General features: G+C 35.8%; 4 protein-coding genes across 4 annotated transcripts; 2 read left to right on the top strand and 2 right to left on the bottom strand.

Annotated features, from left to right (window-relative positions):
• The first annotated feature begins 11,878 nt into the window (after positions 1 to 11,878).
• On the top strand, positions 11,879 to 17,480 carry PHO1;H1 (EXS (ERD1/XPR1/SYG1) family protein). Its single transcript, XM_086231312.1, has 14 exons — positions 11,879 to 12,207; positions 12,342 to 12,642; positions 13,078 to 13,486; positions 13,635 to 13,683; positions 13,778 to 13,849; positions 14,142 to 14,271; positions 14,989 to 15,109; positions 15,234 to 15,483; positions 15,572 to 15,676; positions 15,799 to 15,843; positions 15,932 to 16,084; positions 16,191 to 16,469; positions 16,882 to 17,018; positions 17,158 to 17,480. The coding sequence occupies exons 1-14, from the start codon at positions 11,977 to 11,979 to the stop codon at positions 17,246 to 17,248; spliced, it is 2,373 nt and encodes a 790-aa protein (XP_086087438.1). The 5' UTR covers positions 11,879 to 11,976; the 3' UTR covers positions 17,249 to 17,480.
• Positions 17,481 to 17,959: 479 nt separating this feature from the next.
• Positions 17,960 to 19,241, top strand: LOC147295368 (Zim17-type zinc finger protein). Its single transcript, XM_086231478.1, has 4 exons — positions 17,960 to 18,158; positions 18,285 to 18,405; positions 18,679 to 18,807; positions 18,995 to 19,241. Exons 1-4 carry the CDS (start codon positions 18,001 to 18,003, stop codon positions 19,100 to 19,102), a joined length of 516 nt encoding a protein of 171 aa, XP_086087604.1. The 5' UTR covers positions 17,960 to 18,000; the 3' UTR covers positions 19,103 to 19,241.
• A 61-nt stretch (positions 19,242 to 19,302) lies between these two features.
• AGP19 (arabinogalactan protein 19) lies at positions 19,303 to 20,902 on the bottom strand. Its single transcript, XM_086231477.1, has 2 exons — positions 19,524 to 20,902; positions 19,303 to 19,442 (listed from the first exon to the last, which is right to left on the bottom strand). Exons 1-2 carry the CDS (start codon positions 20,277 to 20,279, stop codon positions 19,347 to 19,349), a joined length of 852 nt encoding a protein of 283 aa, XP_086087603.1. The 5' UTR covers positions 20,280 to 20,902; the 3' UTR covers positions 19,303 to 19,346.
• Positions 20,903 to 21,044: 142 nt separating this feature from the next.
• On the bottom strand, positions 21,045 to 26,446 carry TADA (tRNA arginine adenosine deaminase). Its single transcript, XM_086231476.1, has 4 exons — positions 22,286 to 26,446; positions 22,121 to 22,208; positions 21,718 to 21,845; positions 21,045 to 21,378 (listed from the first exon to the last, which is right to left on the bottom strand). The coding sequence occupies exons 1-4, from the start codon at positions 26,263 to 26,265 to the stop codon at positions 21,096 to 21,098; spliced, it is 4,479 nt and encodes a 1,492-aa protein (XP_086087602.1). The 5' UTR covers positions 26,266 to 26,446; the 3' UTR covers positions 21,045 to 21,095.
• Between the last annotated feature and the right edge of the window lie 643 nt (positions 26,447 to 27,089).

Here is a 27,089-nt window from a genome sequence, read left to right as displayed (position 1 = left end):
TTGGTCGTCGTATGTGTCCGTCTTGCCGTTGGTTCCTTATTGTCTTGCTTTGTTTAACGGCTCTGAGTTCATGACGCAATAGGGGGTTGTTTGGATGCCATTTCGAAATTACATCATTTTTGTTCAGCGAAAACTGAAATAAAACTAGTTCGGACATAGTAACCAAACATGTCTTACGTTTTACCACCTGTTTGGATTACTACACAACTGCCCTGATTGGAACAATGTTGTCCATGACTCAGCTTTTCTTGTCATGTTCTCAGTAGCAGGGTCAGAAATTATGTGCGGATCTTTTGAAAATTTTAGAAAGGAAATCCTTATGATCTAATGGTTAATCACATTTTACACCCATTAACTTTGGATCATTTTTCATTTTGCACCCTAATTTTCAAAACTCTGTAATGTACACCCTAACATTAGGTATGTCTTTTAATTTATGTCATCCGTTAATTTCACTGTGTTTGACCTTTTTTTGTTTTTTATAATTTATTTACTTATGTGGAAGTTATGAGACTCAATCTTTTTTATGTGGCAAGATTCACTCTAGTTTTTGTAGAGCATATGCCATTTGAGATGACATGCATGAATAATTTAGGCTAGGAAAGGGTATTTGATTTTATGAAAATGACCTTAATAAAAACCAAAGTGATCACCTTGCATCACATCCCTCGTAAGAAAACGCATGAGTCAATAACTTCCACGTAGAACAAATAATAGTTCAAATGATGGTCAAACACGGTCAAACTAACGTTTGACAAAAATTGAAAAACAAATTTAACTTTAGGGCAACATTGTAATTTTTGAAAGTTACAATACAAAGTACAAAATGATCCGAACTTGGAGGATGCAACTGCCAAAGTGTAATCAACCCAAATATAATAATGCATGTCAATTATGCAGCGTAAGAAGCATAATATTGGGCTTTCAGTTCCATATTAGGTAAGCTACTTTAATTGGGCTTCCCAGCTATTTTGGATTGTCCTAACTTCCAAGTTCCAAGTGAATGGGAGTGTAGGAACCAAACAGTGGAGGAAGATCAGTCCCTCAAACTTGTGACAGATGGGCTTTCTCCAATTTACTCTTCATACCCATGGGCTTCAGTATTTCAGAAGTCAAAAATTGCACCCCAGCAGCTTGTTTGAAGACCTTAATATGAAAGAGCCAAACAAAAACATAATAATAGGAATTCTCTTCTCTTAACAAACATGGAAATGATTATGCATTCACTGTAATTGCGTTGAAGCTAGCTAGCCAAAAAAGCCAACTGGTCAAATCCATTACTCTTTTGCGAAAAGCGCGCATATGTTGCAAATTGCAGCGGTTCGATTTGTTAAACAAACACATTAATATTTTTCTTTTTCTTTTGCCCGTAAAGAATCCAAAAGAATTAAGCTAGTGACTGAGTGATGAGCAAAGCATACGGGGTCCTCAAACGCAAGAATTATGTTAAATCAACCAAAAGATGAATAATTATTGCTTAGATGATATGGGTTTTTCAATGGTTTCACTTTTCTAAGGAAAAGTACATTCCAATAATGCATCTCCCCTTTCACCAAAAAAAAAAATTAATAATAATAATAATAATAATGCATCTCCCCATTTGCTAGCACTAGTACTTCGACACACACATAATTAATTATGTGGTGATAGCTTATAATGCACATAGGATTGAGTCCTATTATATATAAATTTATAGATATATAATTTGTAGTCCAGACTCCAGACCTTATAATTAGCTAGGGCTCAGTGAAACCATGGAATTAATTAATCTCTAAAAAGGTGTGGTTTCCCTACGTATGGGCAGCGAGTACTATATTGTAATTAATAAGAATGATTGGAGTGACGTCAGTGTGTTTGGTTAGCCCAAGTAGTACTGTTTTGAATCCTTATAGGCTAAGATTTGCCTCCACTTTTAGGGAAGGGAAAGATTCAATGGGATTTGATGGGTTGATATATGTTGATATATAATTAAAGACTTGTTTTTCATACATTTAACTTTAAAATGTTGAACGTTCTTTTGTAAGTTAGCTAGACTTGAACTTGATGATCAAATTGAAGAGTTCCTAATTAAGGAGGACTGGTTTTAATATATATCTACGTTTTGCCTTCTTTTCTTACTAAAATCAATTCATGGGATATCAAGTATATTAGCTCCGGCCAGAACATAAAATTCGATCAAGAAATGTGCAAAACTTTTTTCTTTTTTCTTTTCTTTTTTTGAAAAAAATGGTATGTACTGTTACAATATATGAAAAAGTGAAGTCTAATATTTAGTTTAACCTATATATATCCAGCTAACTTTGTTTTCCACCTTAATTAGCGCATGCATATTAACTTAATTTATAGATTATGTAGGGAAACGCATATATGCAGTCCATTAAAGGAGTCGTGAGTTGCCTTTGTCAAGAAATCGATCTCAACTTTTCGATCTTCTTTTTCATAAAGTTTGCATGGTTTCTTTCTTTTATATATAGATGATGATATTCTGAACAAACAAACAAGCGCGCGCTAGCTGATTAATTGTGCAAACTTATACATGGAGTTGCTGCATGTATATTCAAGATCGATGACCTTTAAATTAAAGTGACTCAGAAAATGAGTGAGTGATATTATTGATCAATTGTATGGCGATCCTCTAGCCAAATATATTAACCCAGAGTCCATGAGTGGAAATTTTTGGCCTTTTGAGCTTAATTAATTAAGTGCTTTAACCACAAACCAAGACAATCTAGAGTTCTACTTTCTATATAAGGTCTTTCACTTTTTCCTTTTCATTTTCAAAGCTTTTTTCCTTTCATTTTCAAATCTTTTTTGTTGCCAAACACACATTATAATGTACGTACTACTCATTCTAACCTCAACTCCCCAACTAATCTCATGCCTAATCAGTAATTATTAGATATCACCGAACGTTCAAATTGCCTATAGATAATTATATATAGGGAGTTTTAGTTGAACATACTATTTTCATCTCTAATAAGAATGAGCGAGGTTAATTTCTTTGATATATTTGAAAATGTTATAATCATCCTCATCCATTAAATCCTGATCATGTTAATTAAATATTTCCAAAGAGAGAAAAGCAAATGTTATGGGAAAATAGTAGGATAAGTGAGAACAAGCTAGAGGTTAACGCAAATAACAATGATGATAAATAGATACTAATTCTAATGGATGCTTAGTCTGTATACCATTAAGTTACTTGGTACATAACATATAATTATATATATGGTCTACTTTTGTCTAGCTTAAGATTCATGCATATATGGTATTAATCTAGTTAATTAATGGCCCTCTTTGAATCAATTGGCATGCCGAATTTGATCGATTAGCTAGCCAAGACACTGCTTATGCCAGCTGGGTACGTAGTGGGATTCTCTACCACCACAAAAATATAGATATATTAATTAATGCATGTGATCATAAACACTAATAATATTATATTAACTATCTCAGATTTATAAAATTGAGAAAAAAAAAAAAACAAGAATAATTAAGCTAGATGATGGAATGTGCCAAACTCAAATTGCAGGTATACAAATATAAGGTACCGCCAATTGTGTGAAAACAAGTTTGTGATTGTGTCTGATGAACCGTGCACGTACAAAACATGTAAAGGTGTACTGGTGCATGCAAATATATATCCACAAGAACACGTACTTGTCATCTTTTCATTTATGACTCAGATAGATTTCAGATCAGCCAGTCAAATTATAAGTGGGATGGATTAGTCCATTTTTGTTTGTATTTTACAACTCTGGATATATCAATTGCGAAGAGACTTTTGTATTCAACTACAAATTATGGGAAATGACCAAACTATATATAAAGTTAATTATTTAAAAGCTGGAGTACGTCCGACTCCTATTAGAGACTGTGATGGACTGTATTATAAAAAAATTTAAAATAATCAAATAGTACTTAATTAGTTTATTGGCTTTATATTATAATCAAATAGTATTTAGTTTATAAATTAATTGGAGTCTCATGACCAATTAGTTTGTTGGCTTTATATTATATTTTAATTATGAAATTTTAGGCTTCACTCAAAATTAAAGAGTTAAAACTTAACATGCAATTTTTACAAGTTCCATTTTACACTCTAGAAGGGTATGAAATGAACTCATCGACATATGTGGTAAAAACGGGACGAGAAATAAAATGAGTTTGGATGAGATTTTTTATTTTTTTTAAAGAATTGGTAATTTAAAATGGCTTATTGGATAATAAAATGAAGAGATAATTAGACTAAGGTTTTTTATAAAAACAGTTTTTAGATATAGATTTGAGGTATTTTAAAATTTATAAAAAAATCTTTTTAATTCATAATAATTTATAAGAAAATCATTTTAATTCATAATAAAAGTCCTTTTAATTTATAAGAAAATCCTTTTAATTCATAATAAAGTCTTTTCCCGATTTGAAGGGTATTTCCCCTCTTAGGGTGTAGAGTGGGCTTTGCAGAAGCTGCATGTTAGGTTTTAAATATGAGATTTTGGCTTGGAGTTAAAACTTAACATAAAGCCATAAAAGAAGAAAAATAAAAGGACTTAATTAAAAATTTTAAATCACTACTAGTTTTAATCTAAGAAAGACTTATAAAATGGACTGAACTCTAAATCTCCCTAAAATGAATATAGATAAGTATTTAAGTTAATAAAAATATGTGTCATTAGATTAATCGAAGAACTCTTATAAAATAGTTCTCATAATTATAGCAATTCTAAATCTCCTGATAATAGCAATTCTATTAAAAGCTATGTACCATGAGTTTTAAATAAGTTCTTTGACCAAACTTTACATATGCATATATTATAGACTTTATAGTGATTTAATTATGTGAGTAAGACATATATATCCAAACGGAAATTGGGCACAATTTTAAAACATTTTGCATCCAACATAAAAAAAAAAATTCAAATCGAAACTAATAATTTGTTTAAACGCGTGAGTTTTACTCGATAATGTATATAACATTAAATTTGATTTAAAACAAAAATATAAAGAAATTACAAACTTAAAGTTCAAACTATAAAAATGTTGTGAGCCTCAATCTCTTTAGCAAATAAATAAAAAATTGAAAATTGCAATTAGTTTTAGAAAACCCATAAGATGGTATTTCAATCCCTAACAAAAATTTTCTTGAAAACAAATGGATAATTTATCTCAAAATTGAAATTTTGAGTATTGTTAAAATTGTCCTAATATTGCAAACGACATAAAACACAATAACCAAATGCAGAATTTTAAAATCACAAGTACCAAATTTGTTTTTTAAATAAAATACAAGGATCAAAATTATTTTTTCCCCATATTATTGTATTATATGGATTCAAATCCTTAAACTGCATGTACACTCAATTCAAACAATATTCCATATTTGGATCTTATTCAAATCATGCAGGTAGCCTGTAAGGTTCTTCAGCTTTTTATATTTTAGGGGTGCTTTTTACTTTGGGTTTTGGCCCTTGGGACCATATTTAATAGTACTCAAGCTCATGTATTGATCGTCTGGGAAAAAAGAAGCATGGTAATATTCCCTTAGATATCCAAGCCATCTCTTATCTAGTACATGCACAATCTATGCCTGCACTTGCCCATAATTTTTACATGTGATCGAATTATACTAGGTATCAAGTATAAACTGCTTCTACTAGCTAGCTATGATATATGGAAATATAATGCATGCATATGCATTATTAATTAATTTCCTCTTTTCAACATAAATATGATCATGGCGCGCCAGGGGAGAAACAAATTAATTTACAAATATATTAATATATAGCGCTAGAACATCTAGATCCAAACCAATCGATGATATTAATGTAACATTTTGTGAGAATTTGAGATCAAGATCCATCACTAGCTACTAGCTACTAGAATACCATAGAACTACAACTGATATAGCTCAGCCACTTTCATTTTGTCATTTGAGACTCTTATATGTGTCGGTGTCGGTTTCTTTTGGGTGTTATAATGACTAACCCTCAGCCACTATCCACAATGATAGCTTTATTCCTTATTAATATTCAGTATGGTGGCTCCGTGGCTGTGTATGAGTTATAAAGGGAGGATAATATATAGGAAAATTTTTATTTAGATTCTCTAATTTAATAATGTATTGACTAAAATTTTATGACTTTTAAAATTCTAATTAAAGTTCAATAATATTGTAATCATTTCATATTACATAATATTGGTTCATTAGTTACAATTTTTTCACACATATCAGGTGCCAAGTTCTTGACGGTCATTTTTTAATGTTCGACAGTGTATTTTTATTTTTTTTCAAGCCCTGCTTTGTTGGCTCTACCCAAAATCTCAGAGTTAAAACTTAACATGCAACTTTCACAAACCTCATTCTATATCCTAAGAATGTATGAAGTGAACCCGTACCCTAAGGGCTTTATTTAGAAGAAAAAAAAATCATAAATTTTTTTTAAAATAAGAAATATTAAAAATACTAAACTCTAATTTTTCTTAATATATATGAGTTGTCAATTTAAACTTAATACATTCTACATTAATAAAATCTAGATGTGACTGCCCTTTTACTAAAGTCCTGACACACAAGTGGTGTTTAGTCCAAATGCTCACTCTACACTTGATGCTATCTATGTTTTCCATGCATGGACATAGGGCTTTTGCGTTTTTTGCTTTTAACTTATTGAGTTTAAATTCTAAAATTTAAGCAATTAACGAATACCGATTGAACGGAAATGAAATAAAAGTACTCTCTAGTAAGGCAGAATATAAAGTTATTTTAATTTTGAAAAAAAATGAACCAAAGAACAAACCCAAAGCTATGTATGCAATATGCATTTTGGATTGCTTTTTAATTATTTTCACTGTTTCAAATTCTAAACTTTACTGTTTAGCTTCCCAATCGGAATGAAAAAAGTGGATTAAAATTAAAATTATGATGCTAGCTAATAATCGATCTTAATCTTAATCTTCAAAATCTTTTCATAAAAAAAAATCTTCAAAAATGTCAAAAAGGTTATTCTGAATTTCTGATTCTTTCTGAGAACCATAATGTTTTAAAATCCTAGTACACGTGAGTACGTGACTGATGATTTTGATATCGATTTGTACGTTTTCTGTCTCTCTATTCCCTAATATTTTACTTTAATTTGCATTAGGTAATAAACAGACCAACTGGGAAGCTACAGTACACGATTATTCCAGGACCAAAAAAAGAAAAGCAAAATCGATATCTTTGTCTTTTCATTGGATTAATTAAAGCAACTATTATACAAAAAAAAGCAACTATTATACCAAAAAACAAAGAAAAGCAACTATTATACAAAACCAATTAAGTACTTTGTATTAGCATATGGCTTTCTTTGTTTAATAATATTCTTGGGATAATAAACTTTAAATACAAGTATAATCTAGTAATATACTGCAGAACCCAGTTTAAAACTTAGGGCGACATATGGTACTAATTCATTGGATTAATTGCTAGTGAAAGAATCAGATTGACCATATTTCCATTATCTTCCTTTCCAACACTCTGGAAGATAATGATCCTGATTGATCAAATATGAAGAATATAATCCAAGTCAGCCAAGCAATGATCCTGATTAAGTCGTAGGACTGCGTGTCTACCTAACAATGAATTTCTTTATGTATAAGGCTATATAGGCCGAATGACATTTTTGGTCTTTCACTTTGGTCCTATATTTTTATTTTTGGCAATTTTAGTCTTATATTTTTTATATGATAGCAATTAAATTCAAATAGTTAATATCATTTAAATTATTGACAGAAAATTTAATGTAGAAGCACGTACTTCGTACACGAGTGACACTTTAGACATTTCTACCTAGATGTTTATTTTACGTCCTTACCTGCCATTTAAAATATTCAGTTCGATGTTAAAACTTCTTATGTTTCCAAACTGATTGCGTTCAATGTCGGGTATGGTCTTACATAAGCATCTAGGTAAAGTAAGATATCCGAAATGTCACTCACATAATTTGCACGTTGGATTTTTTATCAATAATTTAAACGAGGTTAACGATTTGAACTTAATTGCTACAGTATTGGAAGTACATAATTGAAATTACCAAAATTAAAAGAACATGACCAAAATGAAAATTTCATAAAAGTATAAGGACCAAAAGTATTATTTGGCCGACTATATATATATATTAAGAATAATGTTCTATTATCAGATAATCTGACAATAATTTTATGTTATTAAACTGTATAAAAGAAATTTTAGTACGAATATACTCAATGCCCCGACACATGGTACCAATTCATTTAGTTACATTTCACATATATCCACATCAAACTTTCCATGATCCCCACTTTCTTACCCTCCAAACAACCTCCCAAAGACTGGCTAGCTAGCTAGAAAATTTAGATGGTTCTCAGCACGTTTGGGAGAATCAAAATCCGTTACCTGCCATTCCAAAACCAAGGGATGATAAGGCATGCATGCAAGATGCAAAGTAGAGCATATACTAGCAGAAAATCCATGGTGGATATGGTTTAATCTAGTTCAATTATGGCCACCCCTCACAGAGGATAGAACCATTATTAGTAAGCATTAAAGTATATGCCTTCATTGAATCATCATCAATGAGTTTTCAAGCTATATTAAAGGAGACAACATGGGAATTTTTTTTTCTCTAAATTTGGGGGGATATTCTTATTTAACATGATTGATTTTCAGGGCATTTTTCAGAACCATAACCAAGAATCGTATGCCTAGAATCGATCATCTTACTCATCATATATACTTTGAAGGTCAGAAATTTCTTTATTAATTGCATGCATAATATTGATTGTATTATTAGGTATAGGACAAATATATTAGTACGATTGGAGGCCAGGTGTGTATAATTGAAGAGTGGCATCTCATTCTCGAATGTGGGAACATTTTATCTACGACATATATAGATTGATGAGCTCAGCAGCTCAAGCTTGTGCAAGCATTCAGACATGAAAAATTGAAAATAATGAATAGATTCATCAAACCCATCAATGCTCACTCTGTTTTTCTTTTTTCTTTTTAAATTTTTGTTTGAGAATTTTTCTCTCTGAATTGATATGATGGATCTTCTAAAGATAATGCCTTTTTGCATAATGGTCAGAAATGCTCCATAGGCTGATGAGGATTAACAACACATGTCCGTGGGATGAATAAAGGTGTCAAATTAACTAAATGCTCAAATGCTTTAGTTGATTAACTAAAATTAACAGCACTCTCATAAAAAGGTCAAAAGTAATTAATCCTAATTGCATTGACCATATTTCATTGATGAAAAGTGTACTAGTGTGTTCTACACTTCTACCCTATTAATTATAGTAAATATATAGATCATAGCCTCATAGGTTATGTGGGTCAATTTTTTTAATTTTTCTACTTTTGGTAATTAAATTAACCAGGCAGAGTAGAAGATATATTTGATAATAATGATGATAATGTAATTAAATGAAGGGAGGGAGGGAAAGGACAGAGAGATGAGTTGGGTCTGTCTGCATGGGAGCACCCAAATATGCCATCCGAATCAGATCATCATTTTCATGGCTTCTAATTGGCTCTCTCCATATATATGCCTAAAACCTTTGATTTCCTGGTAGCCTTTTATTCCCCTCCCTTTAACTGAAATTCCATCTTTAAATTTTTGTCTCTCAATTTTAAACAATGTAATTAACCAGCTTCCAACTTTTTAAATTAATGAAATTGTATACTTGGGTTTCCCTTCTTTTAATGAAGTTTCAATGGCAAAAAAAAAATAATAATAAATAAATAAATGAAATTGTATACAAGTAATAAGTAATATTTTCTTATCAGATAGTTGAATATATTATATTGTTATATTATTAATCTAAATTACACATTTTTTAATAAAAATTTCAGACGATCAATGTTCTAAATTAACAATATGAAATTATAACATTTGTAAAGGGACAAAAACATGTTTATACCAAGAAATATTCTTATGTTTTTCTAAGAAAGAATATCGATTGTAATGACAATTGACTACATATTCTTTATTATTATTATTTTCCAGATGAGGAACAGTAAATGAACTATATTGGTTTCCTACACAAGGGCACTATGCATGCAACAAAATATATGAGAGAGAGAGAGAGAGAGTACGGATGTGAGAAAAAATAATAGGGGTATCTTTTCATAGTCACGCTGTCAATTTTCCACAACCAAAATGTTGATGGCTGCAATCAATGTCTAAGAAGAACAAACGATAAAAAAAGATAATAGCAGCTAGGGCCGGGAACAGGGCAGCTTATTTTTTGGTTTTGTTGGTGGAAGGTCGATCTGGTCGATCATGTTGACAAGTTGCCAATGGATGAGTGGATTTAGAACAAACGAATAGAACATTATATCATATTCATATATGCATGGAACCTCTTAATTCCCTTACAACCCACCACCATTGCCTACTAGAACCACTAGTACTATATAGCTACTTAGCTTAACTAATCTTACTGGTATTAACACACATGAGTAATATTGAAATATTAGATATGTGGTATATTACGTTATCAATTTGAACTATATTCTAAATAAAAATTTACTTAATCGATGATTAATTGGTCCCACTATCCATTTTCTCATGTTCAATTCAATTATTTTAAAAAAAAAGTGGTGGTAAAAAGTATTTATAAAATGTCTAAAAAAGATAGTTCCACTGTTATGATGTACGTGGCAATATTGTGTTGTATAACTTGTGTTACTTTTTTTTTCTTTTACATGCATTTCATGGAAATGATATCTAAAGTACCTTTTCGACTTGGAATAGTCCAATAAGCATTATAAGCATCTGTAGGTTGGTTTAATTTTGGCGTATATATACCACCCAAAAGCCTACTCTGCATTTCGAAGTTTTACTGTTACCCATTAATGAAATAATTTTTTATGATCCTGGTGATCGTTTTTGAGCCTAATGTAGCATATATTAATATCATAACACGATCTAGTCCCTACTTTATACTGCAAACAAAAGTATTGGCTGCTTAATGAAAGGCATGAAAGATAATTGAAACTCTGAGTTATCTTCAAATTAGTGGAAATCAGGCTGGTCTAATTAGAGGTGATCTTTGTGTGCTTATAAATACTTTAGCCAATAAGCTTCACTTTCACAAATAATTAAGCAGCCCTTGACTTACTTATGGGGCACTGCTTACCAAGTGTCTAAAGTACCCTTTGATCATATGCACACTAGTTGTAAAACAGAGGGGTTTTGGACCTTTGGTAGTAATTTCGAAGGCAAATATACTATATTTTTCACAAAGAAACAACTTTGCTAGTTTTCTTAAATAACACCAACTAGCCTATGGTTGATTTAGTAGTATTTCTCTCCATAATGTTGGAGAGGTTTCAAGTTCGATTTTCCTATTTCTTAAATTAAAAAGCAAAAATCTCTTAAATGACAAATGATGTCCTCCTTATGAGAATGTGGAGTATTGTCTTATAATTAAGAGTTTTGCATAAGAGTTTATAAGTTCTTAGGCTACTCACCTATTACCAATTAGTTTTGATTGGATAACTAAATTTCTTCACTCTAAGAGCCCTTCTTCTCATATATATATATATATATATTTTTTGAATTGAATTTGGTAAGTTGGTCCCACTCTCTACCACTTTAAAATCCAAAGCCATCAAATGTTCATGAGCACATATTGGGTGAGAAGTCATAGCAGCATCCGGTGGTGGTTTGGTAACTTTCCGGCGAAGCTGGCCACTATACCCTTCAACTTCCAAGTGGAGGAAGCATAGGATGGTATAAGTGCAAAAAGGATATTTTAGAATGTGCTGATGAGCATCGGTACGAGCACATCAATCAAAATTCCTTTTTCCCAACCCCATAAATAATGTCTTCATGGGCTTCCATTGAACACTCACAAGGCTACACAAATCATATACAAGTAGAAGAGGTAGCTCTTCTTCCTACTTCTCTCTCAGCTCAACTTAAAGCTCAACAAAGAGAGGAGAAGATGGTGAAGTTCTCTAAGCAGTTTGAGGGACAACTAGTCCCTGAATGGAAAGATGCATTTGTGGATTACTGGCAACTCAAGAAGGACCTCAAAAAAATCCATCTCCTTAACACTAACAACAACAAAACACCTACTAAGCACCAAAATGGCTCTTTATCCAACACTCTCTTCACTTCTATAAGGAATTTCTCTTTGTTTGGCCATCAACATAGAGAACATGAACTCATACATGTACTCACTCATTCTCTCTTCATCTCTCTCTCTCTCTCTCTCTCTCTCTCTCTCTCTCTCTCTCGCTCTCTATTCTTTCATATTGTTATGTTCATTTTTCTGATACTAATTGTAATTTCATATGTATATACCAGGTTCATAAGAAGCTTGCCTCATCAGCAAGTAAGGGAGACATGTATGAGACTGAACTGTTGGAGCAATTTTCTGATATTGATGCTGCAATAGAGTTTTTTGCTTGCTTGGACCTTCAACTCAACAAGGTTAATCAGTTCTACAAAACAAAGGAGAAAGAGTTCATGGATAGAGGGGAGTCCTTGAGGAAACAGATGGGTATACTCATTGAGCTCAAAACTGCTTTCAAGCAACAGCGCGGCAAAGGAGCATCTGCACAGGACTCCAAGGAAGATGCCTCTATATCATGCACCTTCTCATCTGGTATGTATATATATTTCAAGTTTTCTTAATTTGCAATCAAATGAGCAACAAAATGCACACCAACTTTAAATTGACCTGTTTTGGCCAACTTAAGGAGAGTCATGATTCATTCTTACACATAGTTAAGTAATAATTTTTCTATGTAGTGTATAAGATACAACATTTTTGACATGCATGCATATATACAGACTAACCCACATCTTTATATTATGCTTTTTGGCATACTTCCCATGTATATTTTTTCTAGTTTGCTTCAATTCAGTACTTAACAAAATGTCTGAGTCCCAGTACCAAAAGCTTCACTTCAGGGTCCCACAATCTCTTGAATTTATGCCAATACAGACTCACTAAATGTTTCTAATTTAGTGTCATACCATTGAAACCAAAAATTGATGGTCCGTGATTAGTTTCTGATGGTTGTTTTCTTGCATACAGAGGAGGACTCTGTAAAGGAAAAAACAGAGCAAGAACAGCTGCAAGAGTGCACAGATGACTTGGAGAAAAATGAAGTGGCATACACAGAAGACTCAATATCAGGTGAATTGGGCAAACCAATGAGGATGAAAAGTGAGGATATTGGGAAACTGAGGACTGTCTCAAGTCGCTCTTTCAATTGCCAAGGCAAGAACTTGAAGATAAACATTCCTCTGACAACCCCTTCACGCACCTTCTCAGCAATCAGTTATTTAGTGCGGGAAGATCTGGTCAATCAGTCGTCAAAGAAATGCAGTTCAGAAGGCAGTAAGCTCCACATCAACAAAACGAAGTTGCATCACGCCGATAAGATGATCAGAGGAGCTTTCATTGAGCTCTATAAAGGGTTAGGATATCTCAAAACTTACAGGTATACATCATTCTTAATTCTCAAACCTCTTAGATGTATAAATTTTCAAGCTTCAAAAAGTAAACGATCTTGTTGTTATTACGTGTTTGAATTTAATTTGATGAGGCAGAGAAGCTTACGTGTTGTCCACAATACTAATCATTTTCAGGAACTTGAACATGCTTGCTTTTATAAAGATTTTAAAGAAGTTTGACAAAGTAAGTAAATGCATGACTTTAACTTCTTTTCAAGCATTGCAATTTGATTTGATTATGTAATAAAAAGGGTTTTTCTTATTTGGGTTTTTTTTAGGTCACTGAAAAACAAGTTCTTCCCATTTATCTAAAAGTGGTTGAGAGTTCCTATTTCAACAGCTCAGATAAGGTACTTGACTAAGCCAAGTTTTAGACTGCTAAGTAAATATCTAATTTCTGTGAACATTTTTGCATGATATTATGGTTGGATCATGTTCAGATGTTGGCCACCACTTAACATTTCATCCAAATATTTGCCGACAATGTCTAGTGGCCATTGATCCTATACTTCATGACTGCACAATGGATGCCATTAACTCATACATAAATCGAACTTAGATATGCTTGTCTGACACATAAATCCCCAAAAAAAAACAACTTTGTCAACCAGTAGATTTGCTTACTAGTTTCAGAAATGACAGGTGATGAATCTAGCAGATGAAGTTGAGGAGCTATTTATCAAACACTTTGCTGAAGAAGACCGAAGGAAGGCCATGAAATACCTTAAACCACATCAGCGTAAAGAATCACACACTGTAACATTCTTCATTGGTAAGTCCACGCCAGTTTAATTACAAATTATGATGAACAATAATATGAAAATCATAAATTATAAAATACCCAAGTGATTTTTCTTTATCAACTTTAAGCTTAAAGTTTGTTCATTTTGTGGCCATATAATAAGATTTAAGAAATATAAGCATGGACCCATTAGGCCACTAGGCTTTTTTGGGTGGGCATTAAAGCACAGGTCTCATGCTTTCCCATTGTTTTCTTTGGGACAATTTTTTTATTGTACAAAGGTTGAACCTTAAAAGGCCCATCAACACCTAGAGGGTAGCACTATTTTGTTTCCTCAGTGCGGTGCCAAACTAGCAGGCATGGACACTTCCTAAATGAGTGACGTACCTATGCTGGACTTGTGCGATAGACACACACCACCTCCATCTTTTGGAACTTTGTCACATTTCATTATAATCTGCAGGTGGGGTCTTCCATTCTTGTCTAGCAGAAAAGGAAGTGGAACATAAAAAATTTGAAACATAACATTGTAAACCCCTCTTCCTCATACATGACATTGTGAAATTAACTCATTAGTATGTTTAGCTTTACACTAATTTGTTACACATTGAACTGCAATAACTAGGTACATAACCATGAACCCATATCCTAATTTGACGAATTTTCTTCATCTGAACGAAATTCTGTAATATGTAATACTTGGGATTGCATAACAAGTGATGACTTATCTTCTTTAGTTGTTATCAGGTCTATTTGCCGGGTGTTTTATCGCACTCTTTGCCGGATATGTCATTATGGCTCATATCACGGGGCTGTACAGACGGCAGCCACATTCAGTCTACATGGAAACTGCCTACCCTGTACTCAGGCAAGTACTAGTGCTGCAATAAATTTCTTTAGCACCATTTTTCTTCAAGGCTTAATTAAGAATGTAGAAATTGGATGTAAAGTGTAAACAAGGAAGCTAAAGAAACAGACTTATTGTTTTGCAGCATGTTCAGCCTACTGTTTCTACACTTCTTCCTGTATGGTTGCAACATTTTTGCATGGAGAAAGACTCGGATAAATTACAGCTTCATCTTTGAACTGTCCCCAATGTTGGAGCTTAAGTACAGAGATGTGTTCTTGATCTGTACCACATCCATGACTGTTGTAGTGGGGGTCATGTTTGTTCATTTGTCATTGCTAACAAAAGGCTATTCATACACCCAAGTTCAAGCAATCCCTGGCCTTCTTTTATTGGTAAATTCTTCAACTCATGACATAATAAAGTAGAAATGGAAGGCAAATATTAGTCATCAGTTGTTTTAACTTTCTTCTAAATGTGCAGATGTTTCTATTATTACTTGTGTGCCCCTTCAACATCATCTACAGGTCAAGCCGTTGCCGCCTTCTTCGTGTGATAAGAAATATCATTTTGTCACCTCTGTACAAGGTACTGCATATCTCCAACTTAAAAGCAATCATGATCAAAACAGACACCTTGCTCAATATCTGAAAGCATGTTATATACCATTCATATTATGTGCCTAATTGATTTGTGTTTTCTGTGTGCAGGTTGTCATGCTGGACTTCTTCATGGCAGATCAACTTTGTAGTCAGGTATTGTTGAGCACTGAAACCTATTGGAGTTCCTCAAGTCATTAACTTTTCTAATTTATCATAACAATAGCTTTATTATATTCAATAGGTTCCAATGCTTAGGAATCTTGAGTATGTGGCATGTTACTACATAACTGGGAGCTTCAAAACTCAGGACTATAATCATTGCAGGAAGGCAGGGCACTACCGAGATCTTGCTAATGCCGTGTCATTTCTACCCTATTACTGGAGAGCAATGCAGGTATACTGCTCGACTCTGTTGCTCTTTGCTTTGATCTTTATTGTCTTTTTTCTTCAATGGACTCAAACATAATCTGACAAAGATTTTTGCCTAATTTGATTTCTAGTGTGCTCGGCGGTGGTTTGATGAGGGACAGACAAGCCACCTTGTCAATCTAGGCAAGTATGTATCAGCCATGTTAGCAGCAGGAGTTAAAGTGGCTTATGAGAAAGAAAAGAGTGTTGGATGGCTCTGTCTTGTTGTGGTCATGTCAACTTTTGCAACAGTGTACCAATTGTATTGGGACTTTGTAAAGGATTGGGGTTTGCTACAAATGAATTCCAAGAATCCATTGCTTAGGAATGAATTAATGCTTCGCCGAAAGATCATTTACTACTTCTCCATGGTATATGTCATGGTCCTCTCTCTCTTTGTTAGTTCATGAAAGTTTAAGAGTCTATGGGCCATTGGCATACATTTGGTACCCAAGTTAGTCTCTGACAAACTTACTGAACCATGATTATCCAACTACTAGATATTAGCATCTTGCAAATGATCAAGATAAAAAGTCATAAATTGGATAATGAACATATTCTTAAAACAAAATACTGATAATGCATGCCATTATAGAAGAATATTCTCCCAGTCTAATTCACAGAAGACAATATGTCAACAAAGAAGTAGATGTTGTCTGAGACTATGTACGCATACATCATAGAAACAATATCTGTGTTTTCTTTCTAGGTTACAGTTTAGGTCTTCTCAGTTTGACAGTTTCCGAATCCGGTGTTGAGCACTATTTTGGATGTTATATGCAGGGACTGAACCTTATTCTCAGGCTAGCTTGGTTGCAAACTGTTCTTCACTCAAGTTTTGGACATGTGGACCACGGAGTAACTACGCTATTTTTAGCAGCCCTTGAAGTCATTAGAAGAGGGCTGTGGAACTTTTTCAGGTAAAATCTCAAATCCCCCAAATCTAAGTGATTCTTATTCTTATCAGTCCACATGTGCAGCCATATGCAGACAACTAACATGAAACTGAATTATACCCTATTCTGTAGCTCTAATGAACAATTTGTTGCAATGGTCCAGGTTGGAGAATGAGCATCTAAATAATGCAGGCAAGTTTAGAGCAGTTAAAACAGTACCACTGCCTTTTCATGAAGTGGATGAACAAGACTGATGCCCCATTGGCAACAGTTGGATATAGAATTCGATGCGGGGTGTTTTCGGAACAAATGTTTCCAAGAGGAACCTTGTTGAGCTCATTCAAGTTGATGTAACAACACATCAACGTATCTCTTTTTGTTCGGGGCATAGATTGTTGGGAACATTTGTTCAAACTTGTATACAAAAAATTTCTTCATCAATGAAATGGAAAGAAAATGATGCAAATACATTAGTATACTGTGATACTCACCTTCTATCCATGCATGTTTCCTTGGAGCCACAAAATGTTGAGAAGGCCAACAAACAAGAGAAGGCCTAGAAAATCATTAAGTTCAATAACAACTGAATTATATAACATAACCAAGAGAAAGAAGAGAAGGAAAAATGTACATGTTACCAATAATGACTGAACAAAATTACCAGTACTCCAATTTATCATGGAAATCTAGTCTTGGTTATTGAGCTGTGCATGTTCACTGAGAAAAGAACTTTGTTGCTGATCAACTTGCGCAGACTAACTTCAATTTTGATCTGGGTTGCACAGTTCTTGAGGATCCCCTGCAGTTCCACTCTTGAATTCTTTATGATATAGTTGGGTTTGCAAGGCCCAGTTCCGTGGGCCAGTGGTAGTCTACTGCTTTTGGGCCTTTGAGGCCAGTTAAACCAAGAAAAAACTCAAAAGGCAAATAAAAAAGGAAAATAAGCAGACCTAAATAGGATCAATTCATTCTTACTTGATAGTCTACACTCTACAGAGTCACAGCCATGGCAGCAACACCAACTGCCTGCCGTTTCTCTCCCGCCCTTATTTCTGTATCGTATCCCACAACTAACCCTCATAAACCCATTAAATCCCTTTTGTCTCCCAACATTTTCAGACCCTTTTCTGCTTCCAAGGCAAACCCTATCATCAGCCTCTCCAGGTACTTAACCCAAAGACAAAACCCTCTCTGGGGTTTTTCCTTATCTGGGTTTCTTTCAACTGTTTTTTTTTTCTTGAACTATATATCTTTTTTGTGCCTTTTAACTCCTTAAAACTTTGTTTTCAGCTCAAGAATCTCCCATGCGAGAGCTGTAGCACCAAAGCGTGCCTACCAGGTACTGGCTGTTTCTGGGTTGATGAATGGCAATTCTGAAACAGACGCAGAATTGGAACGGGACCCTAATACGGTACAATAATGATGAAATGCTAGTTGAATTTCATAGAACCATTGTCTTTTTCATATTGATATTGCTTTTGGTCATTTGCCCAAAAAAAAAATGTTGTTGCTTTTGGTCTAATTTGAAGATTTTTATATGCGACTTGATTAGATCATTAATAAAATTTTCTGAAAGTTCGAGACCAATATGACATGTATCATCTCAGTGTGTGTATTTAGCTGTTGCTTGAATGTTTACCTTCTTCTTTAACTTGGTTCTGTTTCCTGCATACCCTCTACGCAGGATGCTACTATTGACTTAAAACTCCCAAGAAGAAGCTTGCTTGTAAAATTTACTTGTAATTTGTGTGGTGAAAGAACAGATAGGCTCGTGAATCGATTGGCCTATGAACGGGGACTTATTTATGTACAGGTATGTATTCTTGTTGATTGATATAACATTTGTAGTGGTATGTTCTTGATGAAGACAAACCTTTGCATCTATAAATTTTAGGATTATGTTTATTGGTCATTTAAAGTTGCTCCTAGTTCTCTTAATTGAAAAGTAAGAAAAAAAATTTAGGGGGTTCGTCTGACCAATTTTCTGTGCTTCTCATCAGTGTGCAGGGTGCCTCCTGCATCACAAATTAGTTGATAATCTTGGCCTTGTGGTTGAGTATGACTTAAGGGAGGATACCGATGCAGACACAAATACAGATGGAGTTTAAGTCGACATTGAATTCATTATGTTATTTTGAGTTGTCTTCTTTGATAAGATCCTTGCCGGTTCTTGGAATCCAAAATTCATCTCCCTTGAATATTGAACATGTAGTAAATACAAAAATGATAATGTTGTTGATTCATCTCTTTTGCATTATTCATTCGTACATCTATGGTTGTAGATATGAAAAAATCACCTTCTTGCAATATAAAAATAAATCCATAGTTCATCACCTAAGATTGCTAAAAGCTTTAGCTTGTCAGCGCCAGTAGTATAGCAATAGCTAATCCAGTTGTGGCCCACATTCCAGACTTCCCTCCTTGCTGGTGCAGTGCATTTCCTCCATTCTATGAAACAAAAAAGAAGGGTCATCTAACAAATTTGAATGCTGTCAAAGCAACATTAATAAAACTGGTTAAATTCTTTACCAAATTCAAACTTGGTGATGGTGCTGGTGCTGTATCCTCTGTATCTGTCACTGTGGGAGGTGCCGGGGGGCTTCGGACGGTTGGTGCTGGTGCTGGTGCTGGTGCATGATGATGCCTCTTGTGCTTGTGCCTCCTCTTCTTGTGTTTGGTTGGAGCAGGTGCAGGTGATGGCACTAGCACAGGTGCTGGAGCTGGTGGCACAATAACAGGTGCTGGCGCCGGTACTGGTGTTGCTTTTGATGGCGAGGGCACCGGTGCTTCCTTAGCTGGTGCTGGTGCTGGTGTCTCTTTAACAGGAGCTGGTGCTGGTGGTGCTTGAATAGGTGCTGGCAGAGGAGGTGGCAATGGGGGTGGTGAAACAGGTGGTGGCGGTGAAACAGCTGGTGATGGTGGCAGTGGAGGTGGCTGCGATGGAGTTGAGACAGGTGGACTTTTCGGTGGTTGTGGTGGTGGAGTTTGTGGAGGTGGGACCGTGGGGCTTGTGGACGGTGCAACTTTAGGAGATGGTGGCGATGATGTAGGCGCGGTTGTGGGTGGGGTTGCTGCTGCATTTACTGGTGGTTGTGTTGCTACAGTTGGTGCAGTCGAAGGTGGTGGCGTTGTAGTCGGTAAAGTAGCCGGTGCAGTTGGTGTGGTAGGTGGCGGCGTAGTAGTTGGCAAAGCAGAGGGTGCCGCTGCGGTTGTTTGTGCATTGGTAAGGACTAGTAGTTGAAAGCTGAGACAAATTAAAACGAAAGCTAACAAAATTGAAGCCATTTTTGAAAGATGGATGCTAATAAGAAGAAATCGAGGTTATATATGGATTTTCAGAAGAGCGAAATGCAGCATTAAAGAAACGTTTGGTGTAGCGTTGAAAGGAGAGATGTAATTTTCATTTGATGCACTGATGGGTACTTCTCTTCTAACCATTTGGCGAGCCAGTTTGTTAATGATAAAGATAGCCCGGACTCACCTAGATGGTCCTGTTTAAAAGGTGCTCTTAAAATTGCTAAACAAAATTCTCGTGGCACAAAAAAAATGTACAAAACATACAGTGTAAAGGATGTATGATGCATACAGCAATTGAAAATAGTTGATACCTACCCTATGTTGCTTGTTGATTCTAACAGCAAACCCGAACTCTGTTAGGCTGTACCCATCACTCCTTTTCGAAAGCAAGGTCCTGATTCCTCTCCTTTTCGCAAGGCATTTATTTATTTATGTTTGATTCATTTAATGATCTCTCAATCTTATCTCACTGGTGGTGTCATATTGATTTTAAACGGCCCATGAAATTGGAACCACTGGCTGGTGCAACTGCACCACCAGATACAAGTTATGGTATTGAAGCACCAATCGCTATTTACCACTATGACTATTTTAGTTCATTAATTCTGATATCATGAACATTTTCACTTTTGGACGCCCTCTCGCAATAAAGATTAGCAACTATCTTTGTGTGTGTGTGTGTGTGTGTGTGTGAGAGAGAGAGAGAGAGAGAGAGAGAGAGAGAGAGATGCAACTAAATTTTATCTACGTGACAAACAAAATTTGAACATATAATTTAAGAAATTGTGGACTTTGTACCATCCCTCACAAACAAAACATCAAGTGGAAGATATCATGCATCTTTGTTAACAACTTGGATGGATGGTGAGAAACAGGATGACGTGAAGGAGGTGCTGGTGCTGGTGGGTCTGCCGCTTGCCTTGCTTTCTTTTTTCTTCTTAGCTGGAAGAATTGCTGCATTACATCTGCACAGTCTGATGCCAACACACCTCGTCGGATGGTCAAATTTGGGTGGAATGGGTGGACCGGAGCAGCTGGCTTGTCTGACTGTTCCGAGCTATTTCCTCCTCCCCCATCAGGGAAAATCCTGCAAATGTTGTTTACATGTTGAACTTTCAGATGCCTTTAATCTCAAAACTTCTATTTAAGTCAACGTATTAAGACTACAACTCATACATCATCCATAATTAAATTTCTCTACTGTACGAGATTAAGAAATCCAGGGTCTGACCAGTTATACCACGAGTAGAGATGGACCAAATAAGGCACTATTTCATTTTAAAATGTGGCATGTAACAGTGGTTTAGATGGAACATTTAAAGAATAAAAGCTGGCTTTCGCTAAAGCTTAAAGATGAATAACACCAATATCAGATCTAGTACAAAGAACAGGCTATGGCCTATGAGGAAGAACATAATTCACATACCTTATCCAGCTGCCATCAGCTCCAAGAAGCTTATTGGGAGCTCCCCATACAAGAGTGTCGATTCTTGCTTGCAGTATTGCTCCAGCACACATAGGACATGGTTCAAGTGTTACATAAAGTGTAGTATCCTAAATTTAAGTCAAACCAAGGTACGATAAATTAGTATCCAGCACACATATGAAATAGATTTACATAAAGTGTTACATCAGTAAGTAGAGTGTTTCAGATAAATTAATTTCAACAAAATCACTTCCACAGTTTCTATAAATGCCATCATCATTATATAAACTGCATGACAAATGGTGCATCTAAGTAATGAAATAGTATTGCCATGATGGTAGTGTTCCATAACCATGATTCTATCTTCATTTACCAAATAATTACTAGATAATAGAAAAATTACCGCAAGCCTCCATGACCGAAGAAGATTTGAAGCCTCCCGTATGCATATCATTTCTGCATGGGCTGTTGAATCCCGTAATTCTTCCACTCTAATATACACACAATGTAAACATCCAGGATAAAGCATTTAATTCTTAAAACATACATATAAGCTTATAAAACTCACAGGTTGTATCCACGTGCAATAATCTTTCCCTGTTGTACCAGCACAGCCCCAACAGGCACCTCCCAAGTATCACCAGCCTTCTTAGCTTCGAGCAGTGCTTCTCTCATAAACATTTCATCAATTTTTCTCTGCTCATTTTCAAGATTATATGCTTCTTCCCATTCATCAAATCTGTCTCTCAGGACTTGCGTATTGCGTTGAAGCCTCCTTTGTTTCAATTCCCCACCCTTTTGCACATTCTCTGATACTTCATTTAACTTCTGATGACCACTTTGGTCCATGTGCTCCATCGAACCACTTCCAGAAACAGTGCTACCAGTATTTGAAAATTCTTCTACAACAACAGGCCTTATGCCACTAGCAATTAGTGGTTGTGATGACTCCACTATTTCAATGTCAGAAGAAGAGCCTCGCAAACTCTTTTGATTCTCTTTCGAACCCAAAGTTCCCTCACTAGAAGACAAGGAAACGGCTTTTGATATCAGTCCAGTTTCCTCTTTATTTGGAGAAGATGATGTACCTGCTTCAAGATATCTTGCTTTGTCCTTTGATCTCATTAGGCCAGACACTTCTCCTTCACTATGAGAAATTGATTTCCCTAGTTGCAGCTGATCAGATGCGGTTTCTGGTTGCATGCCTCTATCCCTTTTCGCATTTTCATTGTTTTCCTCAGGCTCACGGCCAGAAAACCATGACTCACTACTTGCAGATTCATTCGATGAAATCCTTCCACCTGTCCTCGCAGCAGAATGAGGGGTCTCAGAATGCGAACTCCACCTCAGCTTAACTATATCTGCAACAATATTCCATATGGACCTGCCAGTTCTCTTGACAATGGCATCCCCACTTGTTGTAGTGGCCTCTGGTTTTTCTGCCTTGGGGGTTTTAAGAATGGATGCGTCTGTTACATCCCACATTTCAATTGAAGGCCCCTTGGTTCCAGAACCTCCAGATGGCCTTGAGTCATTCTCCTTTAGCTGAAAACCTTCGGACCCATGTTGACTCGAAGTGCTTTGCCCATACTTCTCACCTCCGTGCACCAATTTCAGTTCAGAAACTGTCTTTGCTTTCTGGTTTTCAGAAGTTGAGACTTCATGCCTTACTTTCTCAGAGAACTCCCCAACAAATTGTGAAGATGATTTCTCCAACCGATGAGCTGAACCCAAAGCATCTTCAGGATTAATGAGGTATAGAATCTCCCCTTGAGTCTCAGTGTTTCCATCTCCACCGCATGATTCTTGTTGCAAAGCCGAATTCCTTTGCCCATACTTCTCACCCCCATACACTAATTTTGCTTCAGGAACTGTCTTTGTGTTCTGGTTTCCAGAAGTTGAGACTTCATGCCTTACTTTCTCAATGAATTCCCCAACAACCTGTGACGATGATTCCTCCAAACGATGAGCAGAACCCAAAGCATCTTCAGGATTAATAAGGTATAAAATATCCCCTTGAATCTCGTCATTTCCATTTCCACTGCATGATTCTTGGTGCAAAGCTGAAATTTCTCCAGAAATATCCTGAGTTGTAGTCCCACTCGACAACTCAACGTGCGGCGATCCTCTAGCTATCAATTGAGAAGGAGGAGGCATCAGCATTGCCTGTGGGTTTCTCTTATGCTCCTCAACATCATGCTGTTGCATTCTAGCTTGGGAAACCATACTCAAAGGTGCTTGAAAACTAGAGGCTTCTCCCAAGCCTTTTTCATGAAAATTGGATAGTCTTGTGGAACCATGGGCCTCTTTTCTTAGTTTAACTTCCATGAGCTTTTCATCAGTTTCATTATTTCTCTGTCTTGTTTCCTCAACTGATGTAACAGCTGATAATGTATCACTTTCTTGATTGATAGTTCTTTTTTTAAAGGTTCTTTGAGAATTGGTATTTCTCTCTGTATCACTAGCATGGACCACGGACATTTCAGTAACGGCATTGGTTCCTTTTCTGGATTGAATTCTCTGAAAAGATTTTTGATCTATTTCGAGGCGTGGCTCTGTTGATTCTTGACTTGAAGCAGGAACCAAGTTTGAATGCCCTACCTGGTTCTTACTTCTAATTTCAGACTGAAAAATGTTGGCACTTTCAATACCACTGCCACAAATTTCTGATATTTCACTGACTTGTTGGGACATTCTTCCTGAGTTAACTTGTCTGCTGATCTGCTGGCCCATTTGGTGGCATTGCTCTTCTATCTCCTCAGCTGAACTCAGCACCATACTTGTGTTTGCTTCCTGGTTAATCCTTCTTGTATCAGACTGCCTCTGCCAATTGGAAGTTCTTTCAGTATCAACAACTTGAATTTCAGTAATTCTTGAAAGCTTTTGGATGTCTCTGTTTAAATCTTCTTTTTGAGTAATGTAGCAAGCTGTCTTGTAATGTTCATCTTTTGTTTCATGTAGTAGTTCTGTAGCTATTGCTAGGTTTTCTTCCCTGCCACTGAGTCTCTTTTGAGACCACGGAGTTGTTTCAACATCATTTCCATGAATTTCTGGTATTTCTTTTTGTTCTTGGAATTTTCTTCTAGATTCAGTCACACCAACAACTTGGTTCCCAGTTTGACTATATTGTTCTTTTGTTCCCTTAGTCAAATATGAATTATCTTCCTCGTTGTCAAATTGCTTGTGGGATCCAGATGCCTTTCCCAACTTACTTTCATTGGTCTTCAACACTCTTGAATGCACTTCTGAGGATTTCCCACCAGCCTGTGTTTCTTCAACCACTACTTCTGTAAGCTTCTTTTCCGACTTCTTCCTCCAGTCCCACGTAGCATCACCCCCAACTGCAGTATTTCTCTGCTTTGATATTTCCCCATAGCCTTCGGCATCATCTCTATACTTCCTGTACTCTTCACTGACCTGTCCATCAAATCTACCTCCCCTATCACCTTTTGAATCCTTATACACACTTGAAGCTGGTTCCTCAAAAATGCCATGTTTATCCTGAACGTCTGTCTCATTTCCAAAATCCCCTGAAGATGAAAAAGAGTAATAAGATGAACAACTAGAACCCTCTTTCCTTCCCCTACGATTCTCACCTCTCAAGAACATTCCCTTCTCTTCTTTCTGTCTATACTCCCCTTCACCCAACTCAATTGCGGCTGTTTCCAATTGGCGCTTCAAATTACTCTCCACAGAACTCAACCTACCATTACTATTCTTCTTCCCACTGCTACACCCACTACTATTATTTGCTTCTATCTCCACTTGCACTCCCTTAGATGAACTCCCATTTTTCTCTCTACCACCAGAACTCCTCCTCTCCACTTCTACTCTCTTAGTTGAACTCACATTTCTCTCTCTACCACTCAAACTCCTCCTGCTCTCCTCTTCTACTCTCTTGGACGAACCCACATTTCTCTCTCTACCACTCCTACGCTCCTCTTCTACTCTCTTGGATGAACTCACATTTCTCTCTCTACCACTCAAACTCCTCCTACCCTCCAGTTCTACTCTCTTAAATGAAACCCCATTTCTCACTCTACGAAAACACTCCTCCCCCACTTCCACACTCAACAAGCTGAGCACAGCCTCAGCATCACTGAGATCGCTCGAATCATAAAGTTCACTCTCCCCCTCCCCATCAACCATACAACAACAACATCTTCCCTTTCTTCTTCTCCCAAGTCTATTATAAACACGCCTCTCCTTAGGGGAGCAAGAGAGCTCATAAGAACACCAGTCGGGACTGTATTCCGGGAGCCGGTAATACCGATCCCGGCCACCCAAGACCAACCTTCTAGAAGCTGACCATTGAAGCAGGGTGGATTGCCTCAACCCATATAAGTAGCAAGGGTTTATGGGAACTCTATGAGTTGAAAATGCACAACAACAAGCACAACAACATGATGCTGATGTTGATGTTGATGAGTGAATTGGTTTTCTGTCAAATCTTTCATTCAACAAGTAGGAATAGTCATTGAAGGAATAGGAAAGAGACCCTTTGGTTCTAAGAGAATATACAGTTGAGCTAATATATGCGTTCTGCATTTCTATCTACAAAGAGGGAGAACGCGAGAGAGACAGAAGAGGAAGAGGCTTACCTTCGAATTGAGAAGTGGATTTTGGAGGCTTCTTGGAAGTGAAGCTCTGAGCCAAGAAAACGATGTGGCTTTCTGTAGATCAGATTGCTATAAAGATGAGAATCTTTCGGTCTTCCTCTCCCTTTCATTTTTTTTTTTTTTTTTTTTTTGTGTGGGTTTGTTAATAACTTAATACATTCTCATAGAGCAGAACAGAATCAATCAATCAAGTCATCGACCGATTGAGCGCTTCAGAGTTGAGTTGAGTTGACTCACTCGGTACAACCTCGGTCGATATTTGGGCTCGAACATTCATTTGGGCTGGGCTCAGTGAATTTTGGACATGTGGGCTCCATCGGAGCCAATGTGGGCTTGGGTGGGCTGAATGCCTTTTGGACACAATAATTTCTCAACCAATTAGCCCAATCTCTTGCGTGAGTGGGCTACTTATTATGAGTTTTATGACCTTAATATATCGAATAGAGTTTGCATGACATTGTTAGTAAACAATGAATTATTCTCTAATAGACTTGTTTATCAGCCGTTCGATTAGATATGAACTACTGAAATATAAAGTGAGCGAAATACATTTCAATATATCTCAGTCGATCTAACGGTTGAGAAAAAGAAGTCCTTATTTAAACATTTTACTTGAGGACCTTATTATAGAATAATTCGAACTTTTTGCTACCTTATTTTAGTATTATATGATGATATTTATAGAGCCAAGCACAGTCAAACATAATAATTTTGCCCATCACAATTATACAAAATTACAAATCAATATCACAA

Source organism: Dryas octopetala, chromosome 2 (assembly GCF_963921425.1).
Source record: "Dryas octopetala chromosome 2, drDryOcto1.1, whole genome shotgun sequence".
NCBI lineage: Eukaryota > Viridiplantae > Streptophyta > Magnoliopsida > Rosales > Rosaceae > Dryas > Dryas octopetala.
This window is presented reverse-complemented; position numbering and strand designations above follow the sequence as displayed.